Source organism: Eleginops maclovinus, chromosome 24 (assembly GCF_036324505.1).
Source record: "Eleginops maclovinus isolate JMC-PN-2008 ecotype Puerto Natales chromosome 24, JC_Emac_rtc_rv5, whole genome shotgun sequence".
Classification (NCBI taxonomy): Eukaryota; Metazoa; Chordata; class Actinopteri; order Perciformes; family Eleginopidae; genus Eleginops; species Eleginops maclovinus.
The window spans coordinates 8,826,889-8,852,400 of NC_086372.1; the positions used below are offsets into that span (position 1 = coordinate 8,826,889).

Below are 25,512 nucleotides of genomic sequence, written 5' to 3' on the forward strand. Positions count from 1 at the left end.
TTCAGAAATGTTTCCTATCGATCGGCGAGGGCCAAGCCTTGAGGTGTCGTGTCTGCCCACGGAACAGGCCCCTATTAACCCTGTCCAGTGCGGTTCACTAATCGCTGTTTATCCAAGAGCCCAGAAATAGAAGTGTAACCTTACTCTAACTATAAATTCAGATTATGTTGTTCTGTGGGTGCCCCCTGATTTGATGCTATTTGGCCCTATTTACGATTGGGCATCCTGAGGGAAAAAAGGGCACATTTGAAGCTGTCTAATATCTCAGGGGTGGGAGTCAGGAGGATGCCCAGCAGGCTGTTTGCTCATAGAACCTCATATGTCATTTTATGAAACCATGGCTGGAAAAGCAGCAGGATAGCGGCTAGCTAATAGGCCGAACGGGCCGCAGTATCTGCCCATGTGTGCAAAGTAATCCCCACCAAGGTCAGTTACTTAAATTCCTCCCTGTGGAACTGCTAAGCAAACACAAACTCTGGATAAACTCTACATTGATAGAGGAGGGTATGGGATTACAGATGGGCTGAGGACACACACATGTGCCTCAGTCGGTGTACAGAGAGTGGTTTGTATGGCAGATGTCATCTCCTACAGCTAGACCCAATGTCCTGCCCAGCCTTTAAGCCATTTCAGCAGAGAAATTAAGCTCATGTGATGAGTTATAGTTGGTGATTAAGACATTATTAAACACTTCAAATGTGTTTACAACTGAAGTGGCTCATAAATCATCTATTAGTTGCTCATATAAATATTAAAAAGTAGGGTTACATCTGTTATTTCTGTGGTTTATTAATCACTTTAAAAGCTTTTTTCCTGACGTTTGACATGTTTCCAAAAGAATGTGAGCACATCTCTGGTAAACAAAAGATTAATCATATTTTTTAACATAAACTTTAACAGGATTCTTTGCAAATGTCTGAGAATGCCCCTAATTAAAAAAAACCACCAATATCTAACTGGAAAAATGAATACATTTCACTGTTCACTTTGAAAGTGCAGCAGAATAGGCCAACTACTAGAATTCTGATTGATTTAGTGGTGACATAAATTACCAGGCAATTCATGTTGGAAGATTGCATAACATCTGATTGTGAGTGTGTTTTTGACAATCAGCGATCAAATCCAGCATAGTCTCACCCCTAAATGTTCTTTAAAACGTGTTTCACCTTATGTAATAAAGCTTAAGCAAATCATTTCACGACTGTCGCAACATATAAAATGCATATTCCAAAAACAAACACAGCTAGGTTTAGTATTACGGTAATTTTGGCTCTTATCAACTGAAACAGGCCCCTAAAGACATCCTCACGTTCATTTCTCAGGCTTTGATAACGAATGAGTGTGCTGTTTAGTGTTTGGCTTTGATTACACCTAATTAAGGCTCCCTTTGCTTGGACTGCTGATTAGATAAGTACAGGCAATGAGTACGGGGGTTGGAAAAGTAATTCATCATCTGATTAGTGGGAACGCAAGAAATGAAGTCACACTTACATCGACTAAACAGCTGGTTATGTGTTTATATGCTACATTTAAATGTCCCTTGTTGTATCTGAACTGCAAAGGAAAGAGTTCATACGGGTAAGAAAACTAGCTTTCATGCATGCACAGTTAACAAACGGGTGCAATGTGCAACATCTCACTGAATGGAAATGTTTACCAAATTGCAGTACATAAATCCTTACATGGAAATGTTGGCATCACAAGTCCCAAGTGGAAAAATGCTTATGTGTGTGTTTTTTGTATGTGAATGTCCAAGTGTAAGTCTGTTTGTTTGCTGCTTAGCAACAAAGTGATGCATGAGCAAATTAGGAAAGTTTTTGCTTTATTTGCTCATGCGAATCTTTGTGAAGCATCCGCCACAGCGTTACGTACTCCCCAAAGAGACAAAATAAAGACCTGCTAAAAAGTGCTCTGCAAATGTGTTGAGTTAATTCGCTCTTAGCCTGGTTGTATGCTGATGTCAGTATTACACTATTCACTGACATAACTGTTTTTCCGCTAACAAAGTTTGTACCTTCTAAGTAAAAGCGTTTTACCAAGGCATTTCAGTAAACTAACTTTTTACAAACAGACTTGGTCTCCTTTATTCTGAAACTAGGACACTTTCTTCAGCCATGTAAAGTAAAGCATTAGTAACACTCACTTTCTTTGGCCAACCAGCTACCCATCTCCATGTTTCATTGGTGCCATGACTCGGATATGGTTTGACCAACAGCTGCCAACATGCAGATGTGGTATGAGACTCAAGTTGGTAAATTTGACAGATGGAATTTGTAAAAACCTCAGCCACCACAAAGCTAGTGCCCTACTACCTGGGACTTCAAAGCTGAGAGGCATAAAAGATCCTGTGTAGACCTATTTTGAGTTCATACGTTCGAGTTTTGACCTCAATCGCCTTTTCTTTTTTCTTTAAAGCTGTTGCATGGTGCAACAGCTTGCTTTTTAATGAATGGTTAGATGGATTCAGTGTCTTTGCTGGCCGTAGTGAGCACTCAACTGGACTTTTGTATTGGCACATATCACGTATGCATGCTTTGTAAAGTCTGGGAGTCTTGCTGAAGGGCGACACCCAGTGGCCACCTGCGGTAAGTGTTCAAATGCAGCACCACCATAAACAAACTGTGCAAAAGCAGCACAGACATGTACTATTTCTATGTGATTTAAAGATTAAGCTACTGCTTGAAGGAGTCATCTTATGTATTTATAATAAAACCATACATTTTATTAGATGTGAGAGCATTTGTCAAGCAGTATAAGGGGAAACACTGAAAAAACAGGCGTTTTTAGAGCTGGGTAGTTTCTACTTTATTGCCTTTCAAGCAGCTGTTAATGAAACTCTTATCCTAAGCACAAATACAAACAGTGATTTCTAATTGTTTGACGGTTAACATCTACAGAGGGGATTGGTTGCGACTTTTTGAGAGACCGTCCATGTTGTTACCTCGTGGCCACCGTAGCCGGAAATGTATCATGTGATGAAAAGATGTCAACATTACCGTGCACTGCTTTTTGACACACACAAAATACCACTGAGACGTTGCTTGTACTGAGGTTCAACAATGAACACGATTTAGTCCTGCATACTCGAAGTTAAACTGTATGTTAGCTATCCGTTGTTCTGCTGTCACTGCACAGGTATGCTGTTTTTTTGGCCAGTTAACGACGGTTAGTTGAGCTAATGTTAGCCTCAGACTGTGCAGGCTTTATAATGCTAACGCTAACCAACCATGCTAAAATGCGTTGACCTTAAACATGTTTTTTTATCAGCTGCTAAAGAAGGAAATGTTATTTATTTATGTGAATATATTGTCGTGCTAACACAATGCCTTGTTTCAGGATGGCTGCACCTCACAGTGGACAGTCCTCCCTTGTACACAGCTTGGCCACACTGCTCCGAAATGATGGTAAATTACACTCTTATTCACTTAACCCTAAGTGCACCTGCAAACCAAAATCATTTAGTCGGCAAAAAGGTTGTGTAAAGTGAACTGAGGTCTGAGGTTCCACCTGCTCAATGGAACCAAAACAAGAGCTGGGTGTTCTGTCTGGGTGTATTGACTTAGACAGGGACCTATTAAAACAATGTTCAAGCATGATGTGTAAGTCTTTATTTGTAAATCTGAAAGTCTGATGTTGATGACATGCTTTGGTCCTGCTTGGACATTGCTCAGAAACAACACAAGTGCCTCTTTTACTATAACAATCCACAAACCTGGTGATAAATATGTTGGGTTGTCAGCACCGATAACATTGTAATTATGTACCGTAGGTCAACACTCATCTAATTGAATTAATTTAGCAGTGGCTGAAACCTCTTTGAATATCTTCATGTGGTCTTTAACACTTGTTGCAATTTGCTGCAGATTAAAATGTACTTCTAGATTATTTTGAGATAACTAAATGGTCTCTCTTAACCTCCAGGCGACTTGGTGCTGGACGGCAGCAGCACACTGACCCTGCAGGCGTCCGGCTTGCAGCAGCTCACTCGGCTGTTTGAGCAGTACTTGCTGTCCAGGAGCCAGCAGCATGGCTTCCTTGCACTGCCCTCCCACCCTGCGGAAACTGATTCTCTGCTGCAGTTGCAGTTCCTGTTTGACGTGCTGCAAAAGACCATCTCCCTTAAGGTAAGCCTAAAATGAGTTTGATTAATTGAATACGATATTGATAATACTTGCTGGAGTCTGAAATTATTCCTGCATCTCAGGAGCTTAATTTGCAACATCAACAAGGGCACATTAATAGTGGTAACAGTTGCTTGAACAGTTATGTCCCGGTACCCTTCCTGTAGTACTAATTAATGACATGTGGTGTGTCTTTATTTTTGAACGCAGCTCACCAACCCGCCAGGGGTAAAACTGCAGTCTGTGGTGAAAATCTTCCCCTTCAAGTCTCTGAAGTGTTTGGAGGTAGTGTATGAACCCTGACTGCATTCATTCCCTCAATCTCCTGTATTCTGACCCTGCTTCTGCTTTAATCCCTCTGTTTGTTCTGAAAACATTTTTATTTTTCCGTCTTGTAGCTAAAGCGAATCCCTCCACACTGTCTGGAGGGTCTCAGAGGAGTTTACTCCCAGTTGGAGGTCTTCAAATGTTCAAAGAGCCTCAGCTCCCTTGAGGTATTTACATTTTTGCAGCATATTTTCTTACTGTCGTCGGATGTATTTAGGGTAATAAAAGTAACTTATCTGTGTTCTTTTAGGAGCTGCTCTCCCTGTGTGGAGGAGACCTTAGCTCTGCACTGCCTTGGCTGGAGCTGCACACACTCAACTTTAGCTACAACTCTATTCTTTGCCTTGACCAGTCCTTAGTGAGGAACAACACATAGATGCATCATTACTGACATATGAGCTGATCATCACCTAACTTTAACCTTCCTTTTCTTCCATAGAGTTTACTTAACGTCCTGAAATCCTTAGATTTAAGCCATAACCACATTCAGGAGGTTGCTGAATTTCTTAAGGTTTGTTTATGAAAATTCAACTGCTTGTGACCACACCTTGTTTTGCATCTGTCTTATTTCCTTATTGCCTTTTTCTTCAGCCATTGAGTGAGTTGGAACACTTGAATCTCGGCTACAACTGCCTGCAGAGGGCGCCAACGCTGGGCCTGAGTGCCAGGGCCAAACTCGTCACACTCGTCCTCAGGAACAATGAGCTGGAGACTATTAACGGTGAAATCAACTCATACATAGTCAGGGAGTTTTCTCATGTTGTTTTTTAAATAAACAAGCATTCCTGAGACGGATCAGAGATAGATTCACAGAGGGACAAGAAAAACTGAAGAGGAACATTGGAAAAACGGGAAGCTGATAGCTGCAAAGTGACTCCCCAGTGCCAGATGTTTTGTAATCCATCTGTTTTTTCTTGGATTGTGTTTATCAGCACTCAGTCAAACATTAGATCACCTTACACCTGCCTGTTTATTATGTCTGCTTGGACTGCAGAGCAGAACAGCATGAGAATTTGAGCTGCAGGGTTCCTTTTATGTCGACGCATCTGTGTTGTTTATACTGCGTGTTCTTGATGTAATCCATCTTTTCCTGTGTGGTTTAACAGGTGTGGAGCAGTTGTCTTCACTTCAGCACTTAGACTTAGCCTACAACCTCCTGTTGGAGCACTCACAGCTGGCTCCTCTCTCCCTGCTGCACTGCCTCAACACAGTAAGGAAACTGACACACGCTGACACATTTATTTCCCTTAAAATATAAACTTTACGTAGCGTGTTAAAGCAGAACCAAAGCACTGTCAAATGGAATGTCTTCTTCTAGCTTCACCTGGAGGGCAACCCGCTGTTCTTCCAGAAGACACATCGCACCGGCACCGTCAGACATCTCTCCCCTAAGGCTGCCAAGACCAGAGTGAGAAATAATTTGAGCTAACTATGTAGTACATTTAAAACAGCAGTTGAAGTCTAGCATATCAGATAATATCCTGGTTTAAAATGGCAAGATCTTAAAGCAAAATAATGCCTGTTTTTTGTAATTTAGCAGCCTTAATGTTTTAGAGCCTTTCTCATACAGCACCAAGCTGGTCCATCTTGATTTAATAAAAGCACAGCCTCTGTAAATGTACAGAAGAGCTCCAAATCATCTGCCTTGCCTAAAACTCACAGATGTTTCCACATGACTTATTTTTCTACGTTTTTGTTTCCAGCTCAAACTTGACGGTGCCGCGCTGTCCTCATCTGAGTTGTCAGTAAGTGTAACTCTCATGTAATCGTCCCAGTGTGCCGAACCGTTGTGTCTGTAATTGGTTCAATTGTGTAAGGAAATGATGTCCAGTATAAGAAAGGTGTATTAGGTTTTGTGAGATAAAGGTTAAGCAACTTTCTTTTGCAGGTTCTGCCCAAACAAGGCCAGCTGATCGGCCCGGCACACACTTTACCTCCTGTTGCCATGCTGACAGAACGGAGTAACCAGGATGGGTCAAGTGGTGCCGGGGAGCTGAGTGACAGCATGTCAGTCGGAGAAGTCACACGCCTTCGGAAGAGGAAATCCAGAGTAAGGGAGCTTCTTTTTTATAATGCCAAATGTTTTGTGTATAATGACTTCTCCTTCGTTACTTAATGACACATTTTTTAAATCCTTCTGTGTTTCAGAGTAAAGTGAAAGTGCGAAGGGCTAGCATATCAGAGCCCAGCGATACAGACTACCAGCCCAAGCTGCGTTCCCCCTCTCAGAGTGGGTATTAAAAGCATGTCTTTCAACAGATGCTGTCATCATTTCACGGATTTTTCAAGGATTTTAGTCATTAGATGTCAGAAGTTATTTAAAGAAACATGCTAAACAAACGTTAGCGCTTAGCTTGCAGCCACTCCTTTCTGTATCTAATGGAGAGACACATATTTTAACCCTGAAGCTGCTTTATTCTATATTTCTTAGCAGGTTTAATCACTCTATATGATTTGGAAAGGAGAGGGCCTCTCCTGAACACGTGACACAAATATTAATATGGTGCATTTAATATGTTCTTCCTCCGCCAGGCATTGTGCTTCATCACCAGCAGGAAATCGAGCGCATGTCCAGCTTCAGAGATCAACTGGGGGAGGATTGGCTTAGGTACCAACACCATCTAGATGAAGCACACCCCTCTACTGTTACCACCGCTTTGATCAACAGCAACCAGAGCCAACCCCTCCCCAACGGCCTTAAAATTACCACATGTCCATCTACTAGTCTACAGACGGAAGTCCCAGAAGTCCTCCCCCCTCCGCTTCTCTCATCCGAGCCCAGATTGGAGACGTCTATTGATGCAGATTTAGAGACAGAATCCACCCTTCAATGGCACAGCACCTTAGATGAGACCACGGTGGATGGCCCTATGGAGAGCGAGGGAGTGGGGGGCTCCCCTGGGCACAGTCCGGGCTCCCCTGGGCACAGTCCAGGCTCCCAAAAATCGGTTGGAGGGGAGAGAGCAGACATCAAGGAAGAAGAAGAGGAGGAAGATCTGGGAGGTAGGTAGATGCACTGCAAAATCAAAACACAAAGCCTAATCAGCAAAACATCTTCTGATCTCCTTTCCCCTTTTGGTTTTTAGTGGACCTCTGTCACCCTCTACTTGTGGGTGTCTTATCTGACAAGGAGGAAGAAGACGGCGAGGGCCAGGGGGAGAGGGGGAGGAACAGGAGGGAGGTGTTCCTGCGCATCAAACAGGGGCTGGTGCTGGAGGTGGACATGCAGCGCGGCCGGGAGAGATGCCGTCTGGAGCTCAACAGCCTGGCTCGGGTGGAGACTACAGAGGCTGCCTGGACCCGAGGGGTGAGAGCAGGGATGTGGGGGTGTAAGGGTGTGGAGTTTGTGTTTGATACTATTTATGTGAAATCATGTCTTTGAAGGAAGGAAAGTAAAACGAGCTTCCTCTTCAGTATTGAGATTTTCATTTATCCATTTTCTGTCTCACTCCCAGGAGACAGAAGAGATGCTTCCAGCTGTGGAGCTTCATTTCGCCTACATCAGCAGGGACAAAAAGAAGAGATGCTACGTCGTGCTTGATGATGACCCACAGCAGGCACTGCAGGTTAAAAACACACAGAAACTGAAAGTCATACACACACACACACACACACACACACACACACACACACACACACACACACACTCTGGGGTCCTTTTGATTTGATTCCTTTCAGGAACAAAAGAAGAGACTGGTTTAATCTGGCAAGATTACAAGTTCACCCTACTGTGGAAAACAAGTCACTGAGGGATTAATCCACCCACCCACCCACATATAGATACAGTGAGTCAAAGAACACACTCGTTTAGGACGCCCTGTGCGAGCCTGATCATGCTCACAGGCTGTCCTCTACTCAAACCCTCTTACCTTTTAGTTTGTGAGTGTGCTGTCAGCATCCAGCAGCACACTGTGTTCCAGGTTAACTACCCTGCTTACCACTTTCTTCTAACATTAAATCAGCGCCGAATATAATTATAATGGCAGGTTCCAGGATGTCATGATTTATGTTTCGTAAACAAACACGTTGCTCTAAATGAAAAGTTTCAAACCACAACCAACACCGCCACAATAGCTGATTGTGGGTGTGCTGCATCACTCGGACATTATGTCCTACAACGCTTATTTTTTCCTCAAATTATCCCTCAGCTCTCGTCATTTTTAACCTTTTACAAGTTTCATGTTGCTCCTACAGTTCCTAAGCTTTTGACAAGCAAATTGTTGTTGTTTATGTGTATGTTTACTTGCCAGAGAGAGCCCAACCAAATATATTTTAGCTTTTAGGACCAGCTGGTGAAAAAGTCCTAGTCGATGTTTGATTGGCTTCAGTTGTCTCGGTAATAACAAAGTGTTCATAAAACCCCACTTTTCTGATGTCTAGGCCTTAACCGACGTGCTGAGTCATGTTGCGGAGGAGAACCGGCAGCGCGAGCTCCGTCCCAGCTGCGTCCGACTGCAGTGCCTCCGCTGCAGAGAGGAGTTCACGCTCAAGAGAGGAGGCCGAGAGGAGGTGGCGAGGAGGAGAGGGGCCGCCATGCTACCGGACAGCGCGGAGGAAGAGGGCGAGGAGGAGGTGACCCAGTTCAACTACGACAGCAATGGTGAGAGTGACGACTCATTTAACCAAATTAAAAGGATTTCCATTTGAAGGTACAAATATTGACATACATTCACACATCTGTATTTCCCGTTGGAATATATTTCATTTATTTTCTTTGCTTTTTCTCTTTTCCTTTTGTGAGTCAACTGCCAATTCCTCTGTAGAGCCTGGCAAGATCTAAAAGGCATCCTAATAATTCAAATGTGTACAAAGTAAACATGCAAAGAAGAACAAAGCTACAACAAGGATATCAATAAATAAATAAATATGTGGAAAGGGGAAGAAAAAGGGGTTAAAGCATCATCATCTTTTGGGCTGTTATCACTAAGCAAATGTTTAAAGGAATATTGAGGAAATCTGTAAAACAAATGACAGCGTCCATCTGTGCACAACTGTAGGTGAAACACAGGCCCGAGCAATGTGATGTTTGGCCTCGGTTTATATCTGAATCCATCATCCATAGATGTCAAACAATCCCACACACCCGCCACAGCCCCGACGCTGAAAGGCCTTTTTCCAATTCATCCCTCATACTGAGTCACGCACATTGAGTCATGCTTCAGCCCGACAAACTCCAAACCGGCTAAAAACAAAGCATTACACGATTTTCTTTTTTCATTTTTTCTCCTCTTTCATTCGTCACTGTCAGCTGCCTTTGTTGTTGAAACATTGGACAGAAAGGTGGCCAACACAAGGACGCACATTTACACCCGGAACGATTCATGCAAACGAAACAAATGTTTATCGTGATTTGACGTCAAAGCACTCCTACTCAGCTATCAGGTTCCCATTGGAAGGCTGCGTATTTTCCCAAAACAAACTCCTACACGAGTGCTCAGGAGTTATCTCCCCTCTTTCACTGCCAAGCATCTCTATAGTTAGCAGCAGATACATGACACGCTTCGCTCGAGCATGTGGACCAAACCTAACATTAAGACCTGCTCCGGCACGCACACGCTTCACAGGCTTTGTCCTGCAGATGTTTTTGGGGATTTCATGGATCAGCGCGCCTTTGTTTGTGCTAGCGTTCATGTTTCAGGCTGTATACCTTTTTACATTCGCACGTGTCTAAACTAAGACATTTGTTTGCTTGTGGGTAACAGACATACATGCCCTGCAGATATGAAAAAGTCCACCTCATATGAAACTTGTTAGCAATGAAGCATGTTGCTTGCCCATATTCGTGCGTACAGGTCGTTTGGCTGTCAGAATCGATAAACTGTTCTCGTGTTCTTCAGCAGAGATGGACACAGATGATTTAAAAACGAGACATTCATATTTTTGGTTAGGTTGACACGCAGTCAGTGGAGAAAGTACTTGCAGCACAGTGCACAATACTCAATAAATGTCCTGCATTCGAATTGGTAAGCCAAGGTATGCCAAATTGTACATTTCTGATGAATACAGTATAACAAATCACTGTTATGAATATTGAATTAATAATACCTACTTCTTTGCTCATTTGGATTGCTTAATACTGATTGGTAGCTTGTTACGATATCATAACTGCTAACAAATGTTTTGTTATTTGGACGATCAAACTAGGATTGAATCGGATCTGATCAGTTTGTAGGCTCGTCCAGAATTATATTTTAGTGTATTTCTCCTAAACCAAATATCGCGCTTACAGTGATTTACATTGATTTGTCCAGTGTTCAGGTTTTGTTGCCTCCGCCAATAACCTTTTTTTTTTACACATTTTGTTCTCAGGAGAAATGAATATTTGTCCAGAATGTGGTAGCGATCATGTCGTCCATGTGGATGGCCAGTCCACTCCCTACAGCAGCACCCCAAACCAGCGCTCATCGAGGCTGGAGAGTGAGGACGATCTTCTCGATTACCCGGCACTCGGAGTGCCAATAAGGTCTTTCCGAAAACACTAAAGCACATCTCTCTTCTGTCCATCCATGAATGTATTTCCCACCAGAATCTCAACTCTTCTCTCTATGTCAACAGGAGGATTACACAGACGGCAGTATTAGCGGCAGTCCAATCCTCCAGGCTTCCACCACCACTGAAGACCCCGCCTTCACCACTGCCCAGGGGAGCTCCTTCTTCATCGGGGATGCTCAGGGGGATTCCTCCAGCCTGTTCTACAACACAGAGTGCCAGAGTAAAGAGGATCTGGCTGGGAGCTACCGCTACACCGCTACAGGTGCTACACCCCCTGAAGTCCAGGCACCACCTGCAGGAAGATCCACCCCCAATGGTGGGTTGATAAAGCTGTTTTTTTTAGGGGATATGAAAGCAAAATCAAGGCAGTAGAAGTTTGAAGGCTTTAAAATGTAAAAGGCACTAATTGTCCGGGTCTAATACATTTTAGTAGTTAATAATGATTGACTACACTCTTAGGCTTTGGCATGTAGGACTGGGATGCAGGTATTAAAGTTCATTCTGTGTTTTGTTAAATTAACCTCGATGAACCCTGCAGAAGCCCTGTTTTTTATAGCTCCAACTAATGATTGGTGTTTTTACAAGTGAGGCTCCAAACTGGTCCAGACTCGTGTCCCAACTTTCCCTTAGACATTACGTCGCGGCCCACTCTTTGATCAGTTCTGCCTGTGAGTGGATTTAAACCCTTAAGCCTCCCATTGTGAGGAGACGGCGGTAATTATTGTGCTGCCCATCTATTTTTAATTCACGATATTAAGCAGTAACAACTTTAACTACTTAGAACATAACATCTAAAGAGGCCTCATGAATAAATCTACAAAACAGCTGTAGTGGTAAATTAGATTCAGAGAATAAATGTTTACAACAATTCAACAAAGCTTGGGTCCCAACCAAATAAAGTGGAAGCCTATCAATTGGGAACTGCATTTTTGATGCATGTGATGTAAAGAAACTCAACATTTTGCCCAACGTCGTATCTCAGAGCTTAAAGTTACCAAAAGTCCAACCTTTTCTCATTTGTAGGGATCTAAAATGGAGAAAAGTAGCAAATCCTCCCGTTTGGAAAGCTAGAAAACACCGAAACAGTTAATAGTTTTGCTTGAATGTTCACATCCTGTCAGCTGTGGCTTTTTAACATCCATAATAACGTTTTGATGTTGGCAGGACTGTTTATTGGAGGAAAGCCCAAACAGCAGTATATTATAAATGATATTTTATGACTTGATTTGAATTCGGCTGTTCACATGGTCATTGTAAAACACATGGACTGTGGCGTGCGGTTGAAACTGTTTACGTCAGCCTCATAGCCCTCTCTAAAGATATATTTAACTCTTAATTGAAAGCGAGCAGAGATGGGAAGTATTTTGTGGAGATTTGGCGTCGCAGAAATCCTCCAGAACGCTCTGTATCTCTGTGGCAGCATCCCGCACATCTGTCTGCCATTTTTAGATGAACCACATGGTGCAGGAAGACAGATTGGAATCATTACTGGAAGTGATGGGAGAGGAATGAAAGTCTGAGAAAGGGAGGGCTAATAACAGCTTTCTGTATCTTTCGTTTCTAAAACCAAAGTCTGGAGACAGTGAACTCATCCTAAACACTGACACTAAATATAGTATCCTTTTTTCCGTGACACAGAGCTCCCATTGTTGTCTCTTCTGAAGCAGCTCTTTCTTTTCTTAGGGTAAATCAATGTGTCTCTTTGTGTTTTCTCCTTCAAAAAGGATTGTGTGTAAAAGTTCAAAGGCCTTTTTTTTAATCCGATCGCTGTTTGCTCACTCTTCAAATGAAAGACTATGCGTTTGTTTTGGCCTCCGAAGGTCAGCACCCTGTCATTTCTGATTAGCTCTAACCATCCATCAACGCTGAAATAACCTCCAGTGCAGTTCATTGGTGGATTTATTGCTCTTAAATGTCGTCGTGCGTAAGGGCTGCTGGCTAATGCTCCCGTCTGCTGCAGTAAAAGCTGTCGTCATAAAAACAGAAATATAGGTTCCCATTTCTGCCAGAGAACTTTACTATTAATGTGAGATATCATTGAGGGAATCAATAACGTGATCAGCAATTTTACATTTTCCTCGTAGATGATTTGGACTTCCTGTCTGAGGACCATGAGGCGGTGGACCATCGGCTACAGCTCTTCCTGGATGTGGAGGTCTTCGAGGAGGAGGAAGAAGAGCTTCACTCTTTCCTTAAGGTATGTTAGAGGGAGTTTAAGGAACATCATGCTATCACAACAGTGCCTTTAAGGATTAAACAAACAAGACAGAACATGAGCTTTAGAACAGAGCCAGGATCGCTGTTTCTAATCTTTTTGCTAAGCTAACCGGCTACTAACTGTAGCTGTATCTTTAAAAGACACACTTGAGAGTGGAATAGCTGCTTTGGCAGAAGATTATATGTTCATGTTTGACTCTAATGCTTACAATGAAAAACAGACTGAACAGATTTGTGTTTTTTCAGGGCCTTTTAATCTTTATGGGGTTAATATTAAGGCAGGAAACAGTGGCTGCCTGTGACTGATCGTCTAAATTCTGCAGTGTAATGTTTTTATGGTGCTGTTCTTGCTTCTTTTGACATTGTGGTTTTTAAAGATCCTCTAACATATCTCCTTAATAGCCAAAGAGGTTCCCGCTTAATGGGTGGTGACAGTTTATACTGCTACACTTCAGATGCGGTTTCATCTCCGTCAGCCAAGATGAGTCAGTTAATCTCTACGCTCCGTCTTCTTCTGGAGCTTTTTTTTCCAGCCCCCCTGCTGTCACGCAGCATTCACTGAGACCTCTTTTAATATGCATCGCACCCTGGGAGCTCTTCAAGTCAGCATGATGTTGCTTTTCTCTGTCAGACACCTGGACGAGGAGCAGAGAGCCGTGCAGGACCAAGCAAACCACAGCTGGAAGCAGGAGGTCCCGCTCCATTCATCTTAGTTCAGTTTATTTACCCAGTGACAGGGCTGCTCGCTGTTCACTTGCTTTTCCTTCTTGGATTGTTATAGAGAACATTAAGGAAGACTTTGGTCTAGAGGTTCAATTTCAAACTCCTATAGAGCCTGTGAAAAACTCACACACTGCTCATGTTTCATTTTTTTTATGATGTACTTTGGCAAGTCATAGAGGAATAAGGTCAAAGTATATAGAATACGGTTGATAAGTTGAAAATAAAGTTTATAAAAAGTCTCAAATAAAGATGACATGTTGAGAATAAAAAGTCAGAAAGTCTAGAGTAAAGATAAGATGTTGAAAATGATCCTTAAAATGTTCATAATCAACACAAAAAGCGTTATAGTGCAACTTTATTCTCATAATGCAAATTCAACAGCAATCCTTTTCCCTTCATTGTTTTCCTCTTATATCCTGCCCAAGTCCTCCAGTAATTCACAGGGAGGAGCAGCACTTTTTTTCCAACACCCACTCCTGACAATGTGCATTTTCCTACTTGTCATGCATCCCTTTTACTGCGTGCCTTCAGATGTCAGCTGTGAAGTTTGGGGAGCCCGGGCAAGTTCCCTCCCTGCTTGTGGTGTCGAACCTGCGCATCTATTTCCTGGAAATGACATCAGAAACCGAGTGAGTCGAGCCACTTTACAGGATACACACACGTGCATGAGAAAGTAGGTTGCACAATGGCTCAAAGTGTCTTGCACTGTATAGTTATTTGCATTCTTGCAGTATTATATGCATCACAAATATCCTGGCAGTTTGAAGACAAGCCTGTGAGATATTTATACAACACATTCCAATTTATCAAAGGGGTAATTAAATCCTGCTGGAGTGGACAGCGGTTCAAAAGAGGGCGCCACTCTGCAGCTAACAATTATAACTTAATGCTGGTGTGTTGTTCCACATACTCTCCAGTTAGGATGTGGATTGTATTGCATAACCTGTTTCTGGGTCACATCTTGAGGAAGCATTGACCTCGCAGTGTCTGTGGACTGTGGACTTTTTATTTTCCTCCGGCTAGTTTTAACCCCTCGTGTTGTTTTTTCTTTCCTACGACACACAAATAAATAAAACAAGGCTAATACACCATTAAATATTGTAGTATAAATGTTATATATTAAAGAAAATGTGCACATTTATTCCAGTTATTCTATATTTGTATTGCACTTCCTTGTTTTAGCTACCTTATTTATATATTTATATACTTTTAAATGATTATTTATCTTCCTTTATTTTAATCTATAATGGAAAAGTGGTCATTAAAACCAAATACTCACAGGATAAATGAAGTATTATTGTTAGGACTTTTGTGATTAAAGTAACTGATTTTTGACAACTTCAAACTATTGTTTTGAACTTTTATATAAATCTGACAAAAACAAGGTAATGCATAAGTGATTGCCGTGATTCTACTAAGTAAACTGTGGCTTTGGAACACATTTTAAAGTGTTGTTCTGGCACTCACACCTCCAAGTGTCAGAGATCATGTAAACCATTTAATCCGTTTCACTCCGACTACATTTTCACTTTCCGATGCCTGATTTCCTCCCAGCAGAGGCCAGCTCTCCGATTGGCTGCAGAAGCGGGACAGCCACCCAATCATGGAGCTCAGCTACCTGGAGGTGGGACTTGGCTCGCAGTGCATCCACATGGCGTTTGGGGGAGTGGCCTACACCCTCCTCGTGAGGGACAGTTTACGCTGCAAACGCTTCTTTGGCCTCCTGACAGGTAACAGAAACTCTGCCAAACACAATGTTTAATGTATGGAAAACATATAAAAGGACGTTTTTGAGGGAGGAACTCACTGACCCTGTTCTTTCTGTGCTTACTGGTCTAAGCATTATCCTAAGGTAGCTCTGAGGGGAAGGAAAATAATTGTTTTTTAAAATAGTTGAATCCCAGAGTCAGGTATAAGAACAGCATGTTCCCCTCACAGGCATTGTGCCACAGAAACCCAACCTACCCCCCCCCCCCCCATACCATATATGTGTGCGACGTGACGCAGAGCTCTGCCCCCCTCTGTATTGGGTTCACACAAACTGAGCACATCCTGCCACACCAACGCGTCTGCACGGGAGGACCGGCGGCTGCGAGGAAAACCTTTTATTAGAGGGCCTGGAATGTCTGGAAAAATATGGAAAATGAATCTGACAATCACCAGGCCTGTGAAGAAAACAGGAAAACATCTTAGGACATTTGTAACAGACAGTGGAGAGACTTTCCTCCAATTACTGTTTCGTATTAACGATTTAAGGGTACAAGACATTGAACACAGGCAAAAAGCTTTTAAATGCAGCACACAGACACGCTGATTAGAAGAGCAGTCTCCACTTTTTCCACTTCTCCCCGCCTTCAGCTGCTGTCTGAGGGGGCTTCTGTCCAGGTTCCACTCATACACAATCAAGCAGGAATATTCTTGGAAGAACATGAAAAGTGTTGTGTACATAATCTTCCAGCAATTCATTCAGTTTGACACAAAAAGGTTTTAATTCATTACAATGTTCCGTTATTTCCCTCGGTAGAACATCTAAAGACACCAGGCCACGAAGGCAGCGTAAAGCGTTGGGTTGTATTGCCCACCAATCCTACCTGTCCCTTTATGTCTTCATTCTTTCCTAGCTTCCCCGCTGTGTCCTCTCTGAGCTTTTTTACTTCTATCCAAATTCAAAAGCAGCAAATTTTGGCCATTTTTTGTCACTGAAATTGATTCCAGATTGCTTTCACCAAGAGCAAAGAACTTGTCCAAAAACATGAATAATAGTTTTCCTTCCCTTGGTGCCAAACACCTACACATAAAGTACACAAGGTCCATATTTTCTTAGATCCTTGACAAACTAAGCTGTTTCTATGGCAAACTTTGTATTTCCTAATGCCGAATTAACCTCAAAACAGCTGTTGTAGAATTCTGTCAGAAGTACGGAAAAGCTTAACCAAAACAAACTGTCTATTGTCCAATATCTGCACCAAGATGAAAGCTGGAGTGACGGAGAACCAGAGAGAAGCTTCAAACTCAAACAGTGTTCTGGATTTCCGAAACTAACCGAGTCTGACACAGCTTTATTGAAACGGGAGAAATAACACGAGACCTCAGAAATCCGCAGCCAAGAGAGACAAAAGAGTCCAGAATTTGTGTTACTGATCTTCTGTTTTTGTTGGCATGTTGAGAGGGACTCGTCAGTCTTTTTGTTGTACTCTGTGAGAGCGATGAATGTATTCGGGGTGAAATGCCGCTGAATCTTTTCATACCGTCCCGTCTCCGCTGACCGACATATCAAACAGCGCTTTGGTGTTTGATTCCGTGTGAAAGTCATCGGGGGCATTGTTGTTGGTGTTGGAGGCAGCCAAACAGTCTGGGACTGAAACAAGAGGAAGCAGGAGTACTGACACAGAACAGAGCACCAATCAAAGCCTGTTCGCTGCAAACTGGGTTCTGAACGTGCCCGTTTTGTAACCTTTGCTTACTTCTGTTTGCGATTCTCGATGGCACGTCGCTCAAACTGACTGTGTATGCGAGTTATAATAGCTTGCTCTGACATCCACTGTTTCTCCTCAGACGCAGATTATCGTGATCGAGCTTTCAGGGTCAAGTATTCTTTTGACGCCTCCACCAAACATTTCAGTTTTGAAATGAAACGATCACAAGCCTGATTACAGACATGAATGTGACAGTAAAACAACACAAGAAGGAGAGCAGGGCATGTTACATTTGATCCGACAGCAACCTTCAGCATCCATTACAATTTAGCAATTCAACAGTGAGAGATTAAACAATGCTTTCCAGAAAAGAGAAGTGTTGTGGTGCAAAGTTGGTGTGTTCACTGCAGTAAGAAATGTGAATTAATGTCTTACCGTGTGTTGTTCTAAAGTCACTGTCTCAAATGTGTCATGCAACATCTTGTGGTTGTCGGCCCGTTGATTTTTATCCAGTTTTACTCCTAATTTTTACACCCAATTCTAAATCTTAGACTATTTTGACTGTATACTCTAACTGCATGAAGGATGGTAGTCAGTGGATGTCTGGATCTTAAGGTATTCTTTCTTTAAACCAGAGCGAGCTTTAGCAGTTAGCTTTGTCCTCAGAGTAGTTTTTGAAAAATACAGATGTTAACACTCTTTGGTTAGTGTTACGCTTACTCACCGTGTCCGTTTATTTCAAAAGGAGGAGATATTTCATCTCGAGTTGAATAAATTAAGTTATGAGGAAAACAGACAAACATTTGTGGAACTTGGCTCCCTCCAGGACATCAGTTGTCTTCGGACTTTTAAACATGGAACTGCTTTTATTCATTTTCATCACCGAGTCCATTTGTTCTGGAGAGATTACCTCTGTGGATCATTTTTCTGCCATTTCCTGAACGTACAAGACGGGTTGCAACCTTTTTGAATACACACTGAAATGAAATGAGGGTGGAAAGTTGGCACTGAATCCATGGTCAGATTCCTCGTGTTGTTTGCTCCTTCTTTGATCAGATAGTTCCTGTTTGAAACATCTAAGACACAATTGAGGTCAGGAAGGGTTTTTGTGTCGTATTCAGACTTAAAAAAACACGCCTTCACACACACACACCTATAAACACACTTCTGGGAATAAAGGAATGTGGTTTTTTGAGGTGGAAAAATGATATTCATGAGACTGCTCTCTGCACCTTGCTGCTTTAGAAGAAGGATAGTGCTAATCACGGTCTTATTTCTCGTTCAGTGTCCCTTTTTAAAATAACTCTGTGTCTTGTAACCTGAGTGCGGAGCCACACTGCAGATACCCTCTTATCCCTGTATTGTTGTCACACTCACTGATACGCTACAATTCGTAAATGTGAGCGTGACACGGCACATTGTGTCCCCAGCCTGCTCTCACCCACAGGTTCTATGGAGATGAAATCTTACACCTGCAACTAGAGACATGTTGGCTTTTTTTTATGATACTTATTGAGAAGGAAGGAGTCTCAGATTAGTTTGGCTTTTGTGCTTCCAAGTAGTTTTGGGTGTGGGATTTTTGTGTGTGTCCTTCAAAAGCTGAAAGGAAGTTTTTTCTAGATGCTGTCATTCCTGCAATTTGCCATGCTGATCTAGGCTTACCCCGCAGAAATCTGTAACAGTTTGTTTTATCAAAAAATCAACAATGGCTATCGAATCTAAAAGGCATCCTCTATTTCTTCCCAAACGTCTGATGAAAGTCAGCGCACATGCTTCCATTTACTCACAGATGTGTTTCTTACACGCAGCTATTCACCTTCACAGCTGTTTCAACAGGCTCAGAGCTGTAATGCAGCTCTGGTTGGCTGATAAGTACTCTCAGTCTAAATGTCCTTTCCTTCTTTGGTTTAAAATATGTTTTAATCTTTGGTTGTTTAGATATTACAAATAAGAATATAATCACTATGGGTTAATCTGTTGATTATTTTAGTGTTAATAGCAATATAAATAGTGAAAAATAACCATTATTCTCCGATATCAAAGTTTACATCTACAAATCGCTCATTGTACTCATTAAGCATGTGCACAAAGACATGCAATTTGCACTAATATGAAGCTAGGAAACCAACCAGCAAGTCTCAATCAGTAGTTTGAAGTGTTCTTCAACGCAGCATGATGCTGATGTTAAACTATGGTCCAGTTTACTGTAGAATAGACACCTTTTTGGCTTTGGTACCTTGTGATTGAAAGGTTGAGTCAGCATAGTTTGGTTTTGGGGCCGTCATTATTTTGGTATTTCATCTTAAACCCTTTCAAAGTGTGTTTTCAGGCCATAACTCTTAATTGTAATAGTTTGGTCGCCTAAATATGTCTTGTTTAGTTTCCAAATGTATTTAGAAGTCAATTCTGGTTCCACAAAACAAGATGGCTACGTCCAAAATGCCAAAATCAAGGCCTCAAAACCGTAGTCCATTGTGGCTACACATACCTAATTATATAATTTGTGTCCCCGTTTCCTCAGGAATTGTGCGCGAGATGGCGCACAAATCAGACAGCAAGCTGGAGTCTATCTCCACCACGAGACTCAACCCTCAGCACCATCTCTGGTAGGTCTGACTCCAGATGCAACGAGACAATGGCAGCCGTCTTTGATTTGATTTGTTAAAATGCTGGAAGATGTGGTCTGAATACCGTCGTGTAGTTAAAAGTTAAAGGGAGTTCTAACACGGCACACATCTTTGCTTGATTACAATCAGCCTTTTCTTTTTGGACTTCAATTTGTAAAGCAGGCACCACTAAATTAGCGGGTAAACCACATCTTAATTTATACCATGTGTGGCGCTACACATCCTGACTCATGCACCAGTAGTTTCTCAACACCTTTTATTTGTATGTTTTTCCTTGAAACGGAGGATAGGAGCTTTGTCTTCAGTTCTCACTCAAAAGGAATGTGGTCAGGTTCCTGGAAATGTTACGTAGAAGAAGGACGTGGGCAAATAAAATGCTCGATATAAACCGTGATTAAACATTCCAGATAAACAGACAGTAAGACATTTGTTGCAGCTTGGGCGGTGGACTGAGTACGCCGAAGACAGTAGTAACACCAGCCTTTCTAGAAGTAGAATCTTCAATGTAAACTAAAGCTCAACAACTGAGGGTCAGATAAATGGAGTGGAGGAAAAGCTACTATATTTCATCCAAGATGTAGACCAGGAAATGGAAACAAAAGTAAACATGCACCTCAAAACTAAATAGTACTCGAGTGCATTTACTTGGGTCCTCTCCACCGTTCTCCTCCCTTAACCCAGGTGCCAACGTGCTCTTGTATCTTCAACAAATCGTCCCAATTTGTCATCTGCTCGATGTCAAATAAATGGAGACGAATCAGAGCAGCGCCTTGATGAGCAGCGAAGCACTAACCGCAGTCTCACACTTCCTTGGGTTTCACAATGCAAGCTCTGTCAGCTATTATTATGTCAATTATCCCCTTTGCTTCACAGTTACTGGGGAGTTCACCCTGTGATGTTCAAGTGCTTCCATCTGAGACAGCATGGCAGCACCGCAGACCCTGTTATATATGAAAACACTGGCACTGGTTTTTATTATTGTGATATGATTGATTTCTTCTGATCTTTTAGGCCTCTGGTGTGTGAAGACATCCAGGCCGACGTGGAAGATGGACAGCTGCAGTTTTTCTACATCCTGGCTTTTGTTCTGCAAGGTGACACACGATTTTATTCTGCCAAAAACAAATGTTGTAAACCTCATTTTGCATTACATTTCCAGATCTCTAGCTTTCTCTCATATCAGTTCCTCTACATTCCTCCCACTTACTGAGAATGACCTTAACCGTGTTACAAGGAAGATCAGATTACAGGACTCAACATGTCATACAGTATGTGATGATTGCTGTAGTGCTAATTACTTAGCCTCTGCAGTCCTCCTGTCATTTTGATTTATGGTAGCTTTCAAGATACTTCTCAGTTGTATTTTGGTCATCTAGCTCACTATTATAGGGATTCTTGTGACCCTATAATATGACAAAATACCAATAGAGTGGGGCAAAAAAGTATTTAGTCAGCCACCAATTGTGCAAGTTCTCCCCTTTAAAAAGATGAGAGAGGCCTGTAATTTTTATCATAGGTATACCTCAACTATGAGAGACAGAATGGGGGAAACAATCCAGGAAATCACATTGTCTGATTTTAATGAATTAATTGGTAAATTCCTCGGTAAAATAAGTATTTGGTCACCTACAAACAAGCAAGATTTCTGGCTCTCACAGACCTGTAACTTCTTCTTTAAGAGGCTCCTCTGTCCTCCACTCGTTACCTGTATTAATGGAACCTTTTTGAACTCGTTATCAGTATAAAAGACACCTGTCCACAACCTCAAACAGTCATACTCCAAACTCCACTATGGCCAAGACCAAAGAGCTGTCAAAGGAGGCCAGAGACAACATTGTAGACCTGCACCAGGCTGGGAAAACTGAATCTGCAATAGGTAAGCAGCTTGGTGTGAAGAAATCAACTGTGGGAGCAATTGTTAGCAAATGGAAGACATACAAGACCACTGCTAATCTCCCTCGATCTGGGGCTCCACGCAAGATCTCACCCCGTGGGGTCAAAATGATCACAAGAACGGTGAGCAAAAATCCCAGAGCCACACGGGGGGACCTAGTGAATGACCTGCAGAGAGCTGGGACCAAAGTAACAGAGGCTACCATCAGTAACACACTACGCCGCCAGGGACCTAAATCCTGCAGTTCCAGACGTGTCCCCCTGCTTAAGCCAGTACATGTCCAGGCCCGTCTGAAGTTTGCTAGAGGGCATTTGGATGATCCAGAAGAGGATTGGGAGAATGTCATATGGTCAGATGAAACCAAAATAGAACTTTTTGGTAAAAACTCAACTCGTCGTGTTTGGAGGAGAAAGAATGCAGAGTTGCATCCAAAGAACACCATACCTACTGTGAAGCATGGGGGTGGAAACATCATGCTTTGGGGCTGTTTTTCTGCAAAGGGACCAGGACGACTGATCCGTGTAAAGGAAAGAATGAATGGGGCCATGTATCGTGAGATTTTGAGTGAAAACCTCCTTCCATCAGCAAGGGCACTGAAGATGAAGCGTGGCTGGGTCTTTCAGCATGACAATGATCCCAAACACACCGCCAGGGCAACGAAGGAGTGGCTTCGTAAGAAGCATTTCAAGGTCCTGGAGTGGCCTAGCAGTCTCCAGATCTCAACCCCATAGAAAATCTTTAGAGGGAGTTGAAAGTCCGTGTTGCCCAGCGACAGCCCCAAAACATCACTGCTTTAGAGGAGATCTGCATGGAGGAATGGGCCAAAATACCAGCAACAGTGTGGAAACCTTGTGAAGACTTACAGAAAACGTTTGACCTCTGTCATTGCCAACAAAGGGTATATAACAAAGTATTGAGATGAACTTTTGTTATTGACCAAATACTTATTTTCCACAATCATTTGAAAACAAATTCTTTAAAAATCCTACAATGTGATTTCCTGGATTTTTTTTCTCATTCTGTCTCTCATAGTTGAAGTATACCTATGGTAAAAATTACAGGCCTCTCTCATCTTTTTAAATGGGAGAACTTGCACAATTGGTGGCTGACTAAATACTTTTTTGCCCCGCTGTATATTCTCCCACATATGGTATTTGCGAATAGAAAGGATTTTCTTTCAAATAAAGCACGGGGAAATATGTTATTAGGGTGTGATTTGTGGGCTGACGTGAGGCCCCTGTGTCAGATCCCCATTAAACGAGGCATAAAGGCGTCGGTTTGACTGAAATGAGTGACGGAACACTGCGCTTGTGTGCATGTGGTCCACACATATGCACATTATAACTCACTGTCAGTGCTCCGTAAAGCAAAGGTAGCTGCAGGCTACACACACAGCTGTGCACGCCTGTGGAATTTGAAGTGCTGTAATTTAGCATGCCTAGATCTGCCTTCTTCCTCTGACTGCTCAACTGAAGACAGGAGCTTTCTGCTATGAAATATAAAATGAGCAGAAAAGTCATTTTGTAATCTGTGTTTCATGACGGTTAAATCGGAGGTTAACCCTGTTCCAAAAGCTCTGATTCTGAGCTTTAAATGCCGATGAGCTCCTGATGGCCTCGCCCCACTGAGAAGTGATTGGTTAAAAAGAGATGGTGCTCTAGGAGGAGATTCAGGTGATAAGGGGGGCGGGGGTTACCTCGGTTGGTTATAGGCTAATGGTTGCACGACCCAAAAAATATTGTGACATCACAAATCTGAATTCTCAGACAGGTTTTTATAAAGATGGATCAGAGGGAGGATCTTTTTCATTAAACCTCTCTGGCTTTATTTTGTGTCACATGTTTTCTGAACTTGTTTGTTTAAATATGCAAAAAAGGAATATTTACTGCTCACTGTTGGTGAATAAGGGGCAGATGTACCTACTTGCATGGACCAAACAGACACATTAATGTGAAATGTGGATGTTTTCTTTCCTGTGGTCTTAAGGAGAACACGTCATGATAGAACAATACCCTAAAAATCATGTTATTGTCTTTCTTGCAGAGGACATTTGGACGCCCCTTACAGTCCTGTCAACCCGGGAAACCCTGTACCTGCTCCAAGAGGATCACCAGTGGTGTAAAAACCCAAACGACATTGAAAATAGTGAAGCCAGCAGTGGGAGCGTTACCATTTTAGAAACGCTGCCTATCAGCTGCGTGAGCTCAGTCGACCTGTGGCCATCAGATCAGCGCAGGATGGATATCAAGCTTTACGATGAGGTGAGTTCGCAAAGCACAGACACACAAACCAAGTCTTCTCAGGACAACATTAGGATCATTTTAAACTGTGATTCTTTTGTCTTCCTCCTGCAGACCGTGAAAGAGGAGAAGACGTGGTGTGTGCGCTCCGATAGCACTGAGCTCCTGCAGGGTCTGCTGGCCTGGGTCAGAGCACAGTGGGAGGCCATGTTCGGAGTAAAACTGCACACAAGCCTGCAAGACAAAGCAGCGTAATGGGGGGGGAGGGCTCAACTGTGTGTGTGTGTGAGGGGAACTGTTTAGTGAGCGTGAGCCGAGGTTGTTTTTATTTTTCTCCCCGCGCACAGTCTGCTTCCATTACGCTTTCAGCCTCTTAAGGCATCAACTTGGAAATGATTGCACTCATTCATGTGGTACACAAGCCTGCAAAAGCACTGGTTGCATAATTCCCGATCCCCCAGATAGCATCCTGCTTTTCCACATCTCAAATGGAGTGTGCCTTGTTTCTTAACGCACCTTAATGTGTCTCGTGTTCTTCAATCACTGTGGCGTCTTTCAGATTTTGAGTTTTGGGGGCTTTGGATTTCTTTAAGACTTCCCCACCCCCTTTATTAATCAGAGCCCTTCCTCTCGGACTTAGGGTGCAGCGTTTTGGGAAATCACGCGCTCAACACGAGGCTGGGGTTGCTTTTGAAAGGTTTAAGAGGGTGTCATCTAGGTCACCTCACACCTTCCCCCTCCAATTAGGGTCTCGTGATGGTTCAGAATGGTGTTATGTGGGCTAAAAAGAAGACATTCTGATCAGATTAACAGCAGGTATAGTCTTTAAAACTTTGGAGCAGATGTTTTTTATGAAGTTGTATTACTTTGTGTTTATTGTCCTCAGTTATGTTTTCATTACTAAGTATAAATCCTTGTGTTTGGTTCTGATTAATATGTTGAGCATTATGTATGTAGCCACTGCAAGGTGTGATCTATGTACGTATCACCTCCATGCACAGTAAATCTAAAAACGTGGCGCTTAGATTAACCAGCTAAACTTAATTTATTCATTTCTTAGCTTTGTTTTTTCATTATGGGTTGATGCAAAAAGTATTTTATTTTTATATAAATGCCACCATAAAACACACAGTGGATGTATCATGTGTATAACGGGATAAAAATGTCTTTGTAGTTTTCGTGTGGTTTCTTTTTCCGGAATAGGTACACATAGTAAGTTTCTCACATTAGCAGCAAGAAATGGGACTCGAAAATCATAAATGATCGACCTATAATATCTTGCTTTTATATGTTAGTGTACGCAAATGTACTGTACCGCGATCAAGGATCCAAAAAAGGGGACACAATGTTAAATATCAACCTGCAGAAACCTGTGAGTGACATCATTTTGAACCCCTTTATTTGTGATAACACAATAGCATGTACAGCTGCAGTCTGCACAGCCACTTCAGCCTC

At 42.4% G+C, this 25,512-nt stretch overlaps 1 protein-coding gene across 1 annotated transcript; it reads left to right on the forward strand.

Annotated features, from left to right (window-relative positions):
* Positions 1 to 2,975: 2,975 nt before the first annotated feature.
* Positions 2,976 to 25,235, forward strand: stk11ip (serine/threonine kinase 11 interacting protein). Its single transcript, XM_063878002.1, is given in 27 exon segments — positions 2,976 to 3,135; positions 3,337 to 3,404; positions 3,922 to 4,124; positions 4,332 to 4,406; positions 4,520 to 4,615; positions 4,699 to 4,806; positions 4,888 to 4,959; positions 5,040 to 5,169; positions 5,555 to 5,658; positions 5,767 to 5,856; positions 6,152 to 6,193; positions 6,337 to 6,498; positions 6,597 to 6,678; positions 6,981 to 7,451; positions 7,535 to 7,755; positions 7,904 to 8,014; positions 8,829 to 9,048; positions 10,758 to 10,880; positions 10,883 to 10,911; positions 11,004 to 11,256; positions 13,025 to 13,137; positions 14,412 to 14,509; positions 15,435 to 15,610; positions 19,818 to 19,902; positions 20,935 to 21,017; positions 23,861 to 24,078; positions 24,172 to 25,235. Coding segments are annotated over 26 exon segments (3,573 nt in total). The 5' UTR covers positions 2,976 to 3,135; position 3,337; the 3' UTR covers positions 24,313 to 25,235.
* Positions 25,236 to 25,512: the final 277 nt, after the last annotated feature.